The 10,831-nt window shown below is 40.1% G+C and overlaps 4 protein-coding genes across 6 annotated transcripts in view; 1 reads left to right on the plus strand and 3 right to left on the minus strand.

The window, feature by feature from the left end:
- Positions 1 to 5,806, minus strand: part of LOC132913230 (zinc finger protein 346-like) — a 38,608-nt gene extending 32,802 nt beyond the window's left edge. The window contains exons 1-8 of one of the 2 annotated variants that reach the window (XM_060971397.1): positions 5,672 to 5,806; positions 3,949 to 4,410; positions 3,693 to 3,766; positions 3,409 to 3,558; positions 3,217 to 3,311; positions 2,827 to 3,128; positions 2,528 to 2,596; positions 2,127 to 2,456 (exon numbers count right to left, since the gene is read on the minus strand). In XM_060971397.1, the coding sequence (XP_060827380.1) occupies positions 2,302 to 2,456; positions 2,528 to 2,596; positions 2,827 to 3,128; positions 3,217 to 3,311; positions 3,409 to 3,558; positions 3,693 to 3,766; positions 3,949 to 4,410; positions 5,672 to 5,711 (1,347 nt within the window). In that variant the 5' untranslated portion in view covers positions 5,712 to 5,806 and the 3' untranslated portion in view covers positions 2,127 to 2,301. Of the gene's footprint in view, positions 1 to 2,126; positions 2,457 to 2,527; positions 2,597 to 2,826; positions 3,129 to 3,216; positions 3,312 to 3,408; positions 3,559 to 3,692; positions 3,767 to 3,948; positions 4,411 to 5,671 lie in introns of those variants that run through there. The other variant, XR_009659345.1, reaches the window with a different exon arrangement.
- On the plus strand, positions 5,318 to 7,957 carry LOC132913232 (UPF0415 protein C7orf25 homolog). Its single transcript, XM_060971399.1, has 4 exons — positions 5,318 to 6,263; positions 6,473 to 6,914; positions 7,007 to 7,560; positions 7,624 to 7,957. The coding sequence occupies exons 1-4, from the start codon at positions 6,114 to 6,116 to the stop codon at positions 7,708 to 7,710; spliced, it is 1,233 nt and encodes a 410-aa protein (XP_060827382.1). The 5' UTR covers positions 5,318 to 6,113; the 3' UTR covers positions 7,711 to 7,957.
- Positions 7,556 to 8,776, minus strand: LOC132913236 (tetratricopeptide repeat protein 12-like). Of its 2 annotated transcripts, XM_060971405.1 has the most exons (5): positions 8,641 to 8,776; positions 8,388 to 8,582; positions 8,196 to 8,326; positions 7,934 to 8,114; positions 7,556 to 7,847 (listed from the first exon to the last, which is right to left on the minus strand). In XM_060971405.1, exons 1-5 carry the CDS (start codon positions 8,774 to 8,776, stop codon positions 7,804 to 7,806), a joined length of 687 nt encoding a protein of 228 aa, XP_060827388.1. In that variant the 3' UTR covers positions 7,556 to 7,803. The 2 variants fall into 2 exon arrangements, with proteins under 2 accessions (XP_060827388.1, XP_060827387.1); XM_060971404.1 differs by having other exon boundaries at positions 7,934 to 8,326.
- Positions 8,777 to 9,052: 276 nt separating this feature from the next.
- Positions 9,053 to 10,430, minus strand: LOC132913233 (protein bric-a-brac 2-like). The gene has a single exon (XM_060971400.1). The coding sequence runs from the start codon at positions 10,281 to 10,283 to the stop codon at positions 9,135 to 9,137; it is 1,149 nt and encodes a 382-aa protein (XP_060827383.1). The 5' UTR covers positions 10,284 to 10,430; the 3' UTR covers positions 9,053 to 9,134.
- Positions 10,431 to 10,831: the final 401 nt, after the last annotated feature.

Below are 10,831 nucleotides of genomic sequence, written 5' to 3' on the forward strand. Positions count from 1 at the left end.
CGTTTCTCGTGTTAACAAAGTTAGCCGTTCGTTTGCGGAATTAGAAATGAATGTTCGCGTGTAAAGAAAATCCGTGACCGCTGCCTCCAGCCACGGACTCGTTGGAATCGTCCGTTGGTATTGCGTTTCGGTTCGACCGTAAGAATTAACGGAGAATCGTCTTCGACTCGTCGTGCGTTTTAGGACCTACTTAGCCATCTATAGTATTAGAAATTCTAATCGACGCGCATGCAATATCGAATCTTTGAAACGTCGATGTCTCTTTTAAGGCCATAAATTCACTCGTTAGTCGGTTTAAAGCATCTACGTCTGTGTTCGTCGATGTTCATTATCCGAGACGATCTTTCGCTCGATATCTCCTGTTAATAACGTGGGTCCACGCGATCACGGAAGAGGATTTCTGCGTGAATAGTTGCATAATCAACGGTCATCAGCCTTATTGCTTATAGGCCTTGCGTACGAGCCTCGGCGTGTTAGAACTATATTTTCCTCATAGAGGAATTTATCGCGTAGGGTGAATCATATTCGAATCGAAGACAACCCGTTCGATATAGTTATGAAATTCTTTCTTTTTTTTTTATCTTTGACCGAGCTTGTACGAGGTTGGATCGTTTGCTCTCGTTTATTGCACGATCCTGACGCGTCAGTGCCGGCAATTTCAGAGGAAGACGACTCACATCGCTTTCAGGTTCTCAGAAATTCTCTCCAGTCATCGGCAGGAATTTATCGAATTTCTACGCGAACGCTCGGTGATTAATAAGTTTTTACGCGCATTACACCTGATCGCGTGACAAATCGATTTCCGTCCCTCGTTCTTATTGTGTTCCAGTATTACCTTTATGATTGTCTTGCGAATTCACTTCCGTTCTTCGTCTCCGCTGGAAATTCTCCTCCACTACCACTCTATACGCTGTATACGCTACCAGGCTGCATAAAATCAACATCTCGGTTCTCCCATCGTAAACACGAGAGTAGAAAGAAATAGCAGCGGTTGTAGGTACGTGTAGGACAGACGAGAAGATGGAAAAGGGATTTCGGTGATGTCGTAGAGTGGGAGAAAGCAGCGAGCAAGAAAAAAGGAAAGAGACACGGTAAACGTGGAACCAGCGGTCATAAAAATCCGATGCGCAGGTATAAACCAACGATCTACAAGTCCGTGCGTGGACGATCCTAATCTCTACACGTCGCTGGAATAACAGCAGCCGAAGCTGCGTGACGGAAAGACAAGAAAAAGGGTCGGAGGGAAATAGTTGGATGATCGAATTATCGTGAGTTTGTTAAAAAAAAATCAACGGAATGCGATTCTCCTTGTGGAAACGAAAGGCTCGACGATCTCCACACGAGATCCAGGCTGTAACTATAGTTTTCGCCTTCTTTCAATAGCTTGGAGCTAAGTAAACGATAGTCCGTGGAATTTTTATGATGAATTTCTCCCTTTTAGCGATATTAACGACGACGACGACGACTAATTCGTCCTTCTTTCCCAAAAAGACGCAGCTTTTACGCGTCTTGTTGCCATTTTTGGGTATCGTGAATGTAGCTCCAGGGTTTCTTACTCGTTGATTCATGCTTTACAGCGACATTTTTATTTGGTCACCACTGTCAAAAGATATATTTGTCGCGGGGAAGTGACAGTAAAAACAGGCTGAAAACGTTGATCCGTCATACGTGTCTTAGGAGGTAATTAATAGAGGAGGGTTCGGTATGGCTCGTTCGCTCGGTCATAAATTCTGCGGAAGGTCGGCAGCGAACGACGCATAAATTTCACTTGGACGCGACAAACGCGCGTTCGTACGAGCGCGCGCGCGATTTCGCGAATTGAACGGCGGGGAGCGTTCGAGCTAATGGTTTCGTAATTGAATAAATGTGGGCGATTAGTCGCGCAACCTCCGAGACGGTTAACGAGCTACCGTCTAAATAACCGTTCGGCTTACTGAAAATCGAATTTACAGTTAATCGGTATTTAATTTAAAACACCGATTAACGCTAACAGACTTATCCTCCTCATCAGTGGCGCGACGATCGAATCCAGCTTCGCGTTAATTCATAATTTTCGTTAGTCTCGCGGTGACGTTGCAAGACTCAGAGGTTACTGACTTCCTCGAAAGTCTCGCCGCTAGACCCTATATCGAACAAGAGTTTTATTTCTTATTATTAGGCACAGATCGCTGCACGTTGCTTGCGATACAACCACAATACATCTGCGTAACCGAAAAATGAGAGAAAAGTTTCAGTGAAAACAATGGACAGGCGAGGAAGTAGCGTGCACCGACCGTGCACATGTACGATGCTCCCGTGGTCTTATTTCTTCTTGAATCTAGCTTTCTTCGACACCACTACGGCGTTAGACGGAGACTTTGGGTTCGACTGGTTTTTATGCTTTTTGCTCTCCACGTGCTGAGCAAACGTACTCTCCGAGTTTAACGACAGATTGCACGGTGCACAATAATACTGACCTGCGAACGAAACAGTTTGCTGAGGCATGTGACTCTGGTTATCATTCGAACGTTCGAGAACGTATCCCTACCTGATGGTGTTCGGTAAATGGAATAATCTATAGGTCCGGGAGTAGCGGGTGTCGCCTCGCTCTCGCTAGCTAAAAACATACGTACGATAAACATTGCCGCGATACGAACGAACGTATCGTGCCGTTCGTAAGTTTTAAGATCAAGACGCTTACCACAAGAGTCACGCCAACTTGAAAAATCATTAGGATATCGTCGAGAATTATTACTTGGATCAACTATCGTTATTACATATATTATCGTGGCTCGTATTATCCTAACGCTTACGAACAGGACAGTTGTTTGTAAATAAAATAGTTACCAGGCTCGGGAACCGGCAATCCGTTCAATCTGAGCATTCTCAAGTGCCTAGCACCACGTTTGTGCGTTTCTAATTGATCCTGCCGATTTGCCGAAACACCGCAGAGATCGCAACGCAACGGCGTTGGATAAGGTGGCGGTGTGTAGATGGAGGCCGTTGCCGGTGCAGGTACCGCATTGGTACCGTCAGGTACTACCGGCTGTGCCGGTGTAGATTGCACTTCCGCCTGAAAAGCCATTCCGAATCGGCCGCTGGGATCTATTTGACTGTACTGATTTTGATTTTGCGACTTCTTCGACGGCCTGTAGAATTCAACGCTCTGGTATGACGATCTCGGCTGACACAGCTATCTTTCTAAGAATAATTTGAGACAAGTATACATCTCTGTACCTCGCACGACGTCCGCCGTTCGCTGCTCTAATATGTTTTTTACCAGCGTAGTGTTGCGTCGCATCCGTTTGCGACGTGAACCACGTCTTACAAATCTGCAAATCAAACACGTTTCGCTCGTGTAACAGCGTTCAATCGCGATTTACCTGTTATTCCATTCCACCAACGACCATGTACTTTTCATCTGCTTACATCACAATAGTTTTGCCAGTCGGTGGTCGTGCTACTGACTTGGCCGTCTTCGGTCTTTTGTTTCTTTACACTCTGATTCAGAAACATAGACACCTTCTTCTGATGCGGCTTTCCATCGTAATGTAACTTAGCTTGTAGCGTGGAGTTCATCTGAAACCGTTCGTTTTTAAGCAAACTATAATTCGCTGCCGTATTCGCTTAGATATACGTGTTAGTCAAACAACGACACGATATTCAACAGAGTCGCGCGTGTATTTTTATCGGATAAAGTAATCGAGCCTTACAACTGCATTGCACAGATCGCATTTCAGCGGTTTCATTAATGCTGCCAGTTCCCTCTGGGCGCTTGCAACTTTCTCTACGAAATAGAAACATAAATCAATCTTTAATTAGCTAAAATACCGTAAGAATCTGCAATCGGATTTCTCCAATGATAATTTGATGCGCATAAAGCGGTATTCTACAGGCCGGTTCAACTTTTTCCATCAAGCAAATATATCCTATTCGTTTCACTTGTTATCACGTGTCGCAAACAATTACCTGCGTCTACCGCGGGATCGATGAACTCGTTCTTGCGTTTGTAATACTTGTTCTTGGTCTTGCTGCAAACTTGTATCGCCGGCGATACGACTGCCGCAGCTGCCGCTTTGTAGGTCGTGTCGTACCACTGTGCATAAAGGTCCGATGTATCGGAATCCGTTGGTACCCACCAGGGTGTAGTCGGCTGTCCAGGTGTTTGTGGTTGCATCGCCGGATGCATGATATACGCTGTTGGCACAGGGACGCTTGGAAACGATGTGGTTGCCGCTTGAATCGTTGTTAGATTTCCCGCTGTTTCGTTAGTCGATAAACCGGTCGTCGTCGATTCTCTTGTCACAGGTTGTTGTTGTTGTTGTTGTTGCTGTTGCTCCGTCGTAATTGCCAAGTTGTTGCTTTTCAATGTCGTAACCGGAGGCGGAGGCGGCGGAGGCGGTGGAGGAGGCGGCAGAAAACATTCTAATCCTGCATCATGCACGAACGGAAAACATTTAATTCAATTACCACAACAACAATTTTGGTAAATGGCACGTGAAACGCGCATGCCAAAGAATTTGCGTTAACCGTTAGATTTATCTCGCTGATAAAATGACCGGACGGTTTAAGCGCCACCGAGCCACGTATAAAAATGCGCGGATAAAATATACCGAAAAAATAAAATAATAAAATCCGAAGAGATACGTATCAACGTAATTTGCTCCAAGATCGGATTTAATCGGGCGCAATGCTGTGACTAATTTTGCTAATTTCGAATAAGTCGGCGAACGTAACCCGTAATATCGGTCATTTTTATTTGCAACATGCAAGATACATTTCCCGAGCTGTTACAAACGGCAGTAACCGTATTTCGCTTATCGACTACACGCTGCTATAATATCCACTCTACACCTCGTAATCGAATAATCTGGCACCCACGATTAACTTTTGCGCTATCGAGATAACGGCAGTAACGTATTGGTTAAATTTGATGAAAAAATTAGTATCGCGCGTAAGGAACGAAACGCATAACGCGGTAATAACGCTCGATACAATGTTCATAAAATACCAACGATCGTATCATTCTACATACGCTTAAATGGTAACAGAGTGTTTATATACATTGTTACGGATACTACATTCGATGTAACGTAACATAATCCATTTATGTCTGTATCGTCATTTAATTAATTACGATCTGTCGATAAATTTCGATTTCATTCATAAATTTTGCATTTTCCTACAAACACGACAGAGATGTATCACCACGCTGTTGCATCGGTATATATACACGTTATGTGTCTGTTATTTCATACTTTAAGCCGTCAGCTGATCTCGACAGTGAAACACCGAATAAATGTTTGACAGTAAGCACACCAGTACTCTACGGTCAACGCGTCTTTTTACTTCACGTGCCAGATATAGAGTGCAATACGTGCATGCTTTGAGTAATTGTTTTGATAATCGACTGATATAGACATATCAAAAGTCACATCCGGTTATTTCTAATAGAAGCTGTTGCATTAGGTGGCGTACGTTTGTGTTTTCAACGACATTCTACCATACATAAAAAATATCTTGTCCTAAATACAACAATGACAACGTGACGAACGTTTTATGTATTTTCAATGATCGACGTGTCCGGAACGTTTACGTGTTTGCATATTTTCGGTACACTAGATTCACTAGGGCATACGTCTCTACAACGTGAATCAATGAGAGAAATTCTTTCCTACAAATAGAAACTCACCCGGTATTTCTGGATTTTCGATGATCTTCGCGCTAGACATTTTGCAGCGTAAATACCGCGATATTTCTCTATTATTGTCAGAGAAAACTTGACGGCGCGCGATAATTACGGCGCGATAAGGAGCCTTGTTTTCGTTCGCTTTGCACTCGCGAATTAGTTTCCTGTCTGTAGTATTACATTTCGCACGATTCGCTGAAACATGGTATCATTACGATTCATGTATTATGTTTGACTGTCAATTATTCGGTGAAATACAAAAGTTTGTGAGGTTAATAGACGAGTTTGACAAGCGACCCGACGACATTACGCGATATTGAACTGTGATGCAAGATGGCTGCTAACACTACGTTCGTCGATCGTGGACTATCCAAAATTATTAGAATTACCACAGAAAATAGAATTTTTCATGGCCAACTTGTCGAAAATCGCTTAATTCGGGAGGATGGAGGAAAAGGCTGAGCTTTTAACATGCATCGAGGAGAAAATAGAGAGTGGCAAAGCCACGATAGACAGGCTGAAACTTGTGGGAAAGATTGACGGGATTGAAAAACTTATACGAAAAATTCAACAAGAAATTAAATTTTTAGAAAAGGTACGTCTCCTTGAAATTACAATAAGAGTTCCACCGTATACGTATATTTCCTTCACGAGGTTCAGCAGCGATTATATGCTATCTATAGCTGTAAAGTATTTCATTGTATCTGCTTCTTCTAATCTCGTTGATTATAAATATGCAAGGTGGTTACATACTTTTTAAGTTAAAAGAATCAGGATTATAATTATATGCTATTCTCAATAAAGGTACAATCTACAGGGAATGTAAAGAAAGAACATCTACAGAGTACAAATTTGATTCATTTGAACGCAATTGTAGCACGACTCTTCTGTGCTAATGAACCTACCAATGTTATGAAACCCTTTAAGTATCAGAAGTCACGCTTAGAAGTAGATATTATATGCGATGGTGGTGCGTCATGGATAAAAGTTATTGCTAGAAATGCTAGAGCTCTCACTATGATTTCAATGGGTAATGGAGAATACGGGCAAAAATCTGTGCTTGACCAGGCAACGAGTTACTTGCGATGCGCAAACTGCTATCCACATTTATATAGGCCACCTGATATCGTATTCCACTTTGCTTATGGTATAGAAATTCCATTAGCTACACGTTTGGAACGCATGGGAATAGTCGTTGAAGGGGATAAAATGCAGTGTGAAGATGTAAAAAATATAGATGTACACGGTATTAATGTTTTCTTAATACGGTACATGCATGAATATAATTCTAGCCGTTAACTAAAAAATCATATTCATGGTTTATTCTTCCGGAGGTAGATAACGAGGACAGATTTTCCACATGGATGTATTCGTTAGAACCTACCGAAGAGCCTTTGGATGAATATAAAAAGAACATAGATTCAGATTTAGATACGTTAAATACATCTTTCCTTAAAACCGAAATAAATATTCTCAACTTGGATGTGTCAACTTTATTAGCGTACGTGACAAACATGACCAATGGATACGATCGTTTTATTTACCGGGAACCTTTACTCACGCAACAAGCAGAAATGGAGAGAAAACGTCCAGTGAAACCTATTTTAGAGGATTTGTTTAAAGGAAAGAAACTAATTGTCTGTCAAACTGCTTATGAAAATTTTATGAACATTATAGATGTTATCGGTGGACCCAAAGAGACTCTTAGGGCAAAAGAACTACTTAGTAAAGTTCAGATTGTTGAGGATATACCAACAGGCAGAATAATGGAGAAGCTTAATTTGGGTGGTAAAATTAAAGATAGATCTAGATTAGTTTTCGCAACGGGGGAAGATATGAAAAGCATTACAGTATCGGCCAATGAGGGATTTGTTAGAGCAGCACGTATGCAGGTATAAGTATTTGTATTATAAATTATAATAGTTTCAAACAATTCCAGTAATAACTTTTTTCAGGGAATTGAATGTACAGTCTTTCTGCATGAACCTAGATCTCTCTCAGAGATTAAAGAAGGTTATGCAACAAAAATAGATCCGTCTTGATACCAGGCAAATGCATTTTAGGTTATTACAAAAGAAATATTCACGCTATACAAGAAATATTTCTATTGTTTACTATCAAACGCTATTACTAGATCAGGCTTGATAATTAACGCGCATGTCCATACTTTCTTCAAATTCTGTAAAAAAAAAAAAAAAAAAGGTTACAAGTAAACAGGTTAATTTTAAATAGAAATGTTTCCAATGTAAAAAATATGAAGTATACCATTAATAAATTCGTTGAAGTGTGGATTTCTTTCTTTTGCTAACTGAATGTATTCTTTATATTTGATTTCGTCTCCAAGTTGTTTATAACACTTTGCGCTATTTAAGAGGGCTTTCAGGTTCGTATTATTAACTTTTAGCGCCCATTCGCAGTCGGCTAAAGCTTTTTCGAATAATCCAAGCTGAATATACGACAGAGCCCTATTATTCCATAACACGGTCGAATCTTTTCGTTGCTCGAGCGCCTTACTATAGTATGTTACCGCTTTTTCGTAGTTCTTCTCCTTAAATGCTCCATTACCGATTGTTTTCAACGTTTCCGCTCGTTCGTTTCTAATTTTCCGGTTCTCTGCTCTTTCCTTCGCATCTTTCTCCACGCTTTTCATAAACGCTTCTATATAAAGGAACCTTCGATTAGTGTGGGAATGTAAAACACAAGGATCATTATTTGCTACCTTTACACATTTGTTCCTGAGTTGAATTTTCATTGACCGAACATTTGTTAATCACTGTACGATTAATTCTTATTTCTAACTCGGTATCCTCGCATATATCTTTTTCCAACCGTTTTCCCAAAATTTCATCGGCCAATATTTGTCCGTGCTTCTGTTCTTCAGGATCGGAGGACGCCAACTTTTTCACAACTTTTTCTTAAAATTTAATAAATTGAAGATCATGTTCGTAATTGAAAAAGGAGATGGTGCTTACCGACTTCGGTAACGCGACGCATAAAGTTCTGAAATTCTTCCTCAGTTACATGTTTATCTACCATTAAGCTATCCATAATTTGTTCACCTTCTACTATCTTTTCACCGAGCTTATTACGATCTACCATCTGATCCATATTTTAAATACTTTTTAATAAAAATAATTAGACGAGATCGAGCTAACCAAAATGTGAGGACAATTAGATACAGAAGGTTTCCATAGAAACATGTAACGTAGTAGCATGAATTATGTGCTGAGTGGTTCAAGTGTTAAATAAGTATGAAACATTTATATTCAATTTATTTATTAGAAAATGAACAAGATCATGTAAGAAAGTAATAAGTAAGTGAAGTAGTGAGCTATGGTTAATTTATATATATTGAAATTTTGCAGCTTCTTTTATAAACAAATATTTATAACCACAAAAAGTTTTATTCAGTCTAAGTGTTATCAAAGCAACATATATTAAGAATTTAATACGTTTGTTTTGTCTATTAACCGTTGGATCCCTTTCTTGAGGGAAATTCAGAGAGCGCGCCTGCATTATAATACGTCTGTTCCACATTTGTAACAGGAAACATTTGGGTCGATCCCATGAGTGTCTCCGAATTTTCATTGTCAATTTCTTCAACTTCAAGTGGGTCCATATCCGCGTCTTCTTCCATTTCAAATATATCTACTTCATCTTTTATATAAACCGCATACTTCATAGATTTGTTGCTTTCTGAGCTAGTCCTTTGTTTCCTTTTGTCTAAAGGTTCATTTCTCTGGAACTCTTGACCACTCGTAGGTGGCTTCCCAGCTGTAATTTCAACTTCGTCCATAATACATAATTTTTTCAAAGGCAAAGATTTATCCTTTGATATAGCGGACAGAACATGAGGCCAACTAATAACAGGTTCAGAAGACTCCTTCCTTTTTTGAGGTGGTGGGTTGGTAATTCCTCTACTAGTACTTGGCATGTCGTTAATGTCTACAATACTGATTCCAGAGCGCCCTGTATCTAAACGTTGACTTAATAAATTAATATTACCCTCTTCACTCTTTTTGGTAGCGTCTAACGGAATTTTATTTCTGCTTTTATGCAGATGAGTAGACGAAGGCAACTTTGTCGATTGACTGGCCGTTTTATTTTGTGGTTTATTACTATTAGGATCATGATCAGGTACTACTGTTTTGGTAGATAGACCTTTCGTTTCTTCGATTTTTAAACGAGATACCGTGGTCGTTTTCCTGGTCGTATCATGAGACGCGTTGTTCGATTCTCCTACCAAAACGGAAGTTTGAATATGCCGTAGACCGGTGACTTCCAAAATTTCGGCCAATTTCAACAGCCTTCTAACCTCACTTTGAACCACTTGTATTTCACCGCAGTACATGAAATTGACGATAGTCTTGAGATCATCTGCTTCGATATCGTGAAGAATAATCATAGGATGAGGATGATCGTTGGCGACGAGCAGGCGACGAAAGAACGAGCTCGAGTTGGCCAATACCATTTTGTGACATTTTAAAATCGTTCCGTCTTTACATACTAAGGAAAGATCTACAAACTGTTGCTTCTCGTAACACGTATCGAGGGAAACTGCCAAATGCGACGGAAAACTATGCCACTTTAAACTTAATACTGTCTCTTCCCTCATCTTGAATATTGTAATTGACAGCTTTCGATTTTACGTACGGACTCACAGCACACGACTTTCGTTTATAACAACACACTCGCCATGACACGTGCCGCTGTCATCGCAACTATGTTTTAAGCGGTGCATTGCAGTAGACAAAATATTCTTTAACGTGCCAAACGTGGATTAGAAACAGCGTTAAAATATTGAATTGTAACGATCGATTTCCCTAATATATGAAATGTACCTTTCGTACGATATAGGTACGTTTAAAAATGCACGAATTCCATGCTTTTGAGAAAAATTGATTCCATGTTTCAAAAATAACCTGCTTGGGAATCGATTTTCATCAGTCAAACGTCGTAGTTACATAGAAGGAGAGAAATACGCTATCGTCTTGGTTGTCCGATCTAAAAATATCCATTTTTCATAAATTCGGAATAACATTCGAAATAGCGATCGATTATTACTTGGTTTTCCAATATGATCGATAAATATGAAAGTTCAGATTAGATTCAAATAGGAACACCGTTACTTCTCGTAACGCTTGTTTTATAATTCTTTTTTAG

Source organism: Bombus pascuorum, chromosome 13 (genome assembly GCF_905332965.1).
Source record: "Bombus pascuorum chromosome 13, iyBomPasc1.1, whole genome shotgun sequence".
Classification (NCBI taxonomy): domain Eukaryota; kingdom Metazoa; phylum Arthropoda; class Insecta; order Hymenoptera; family Apidae; genus Bombus; species Bombus pascuorum.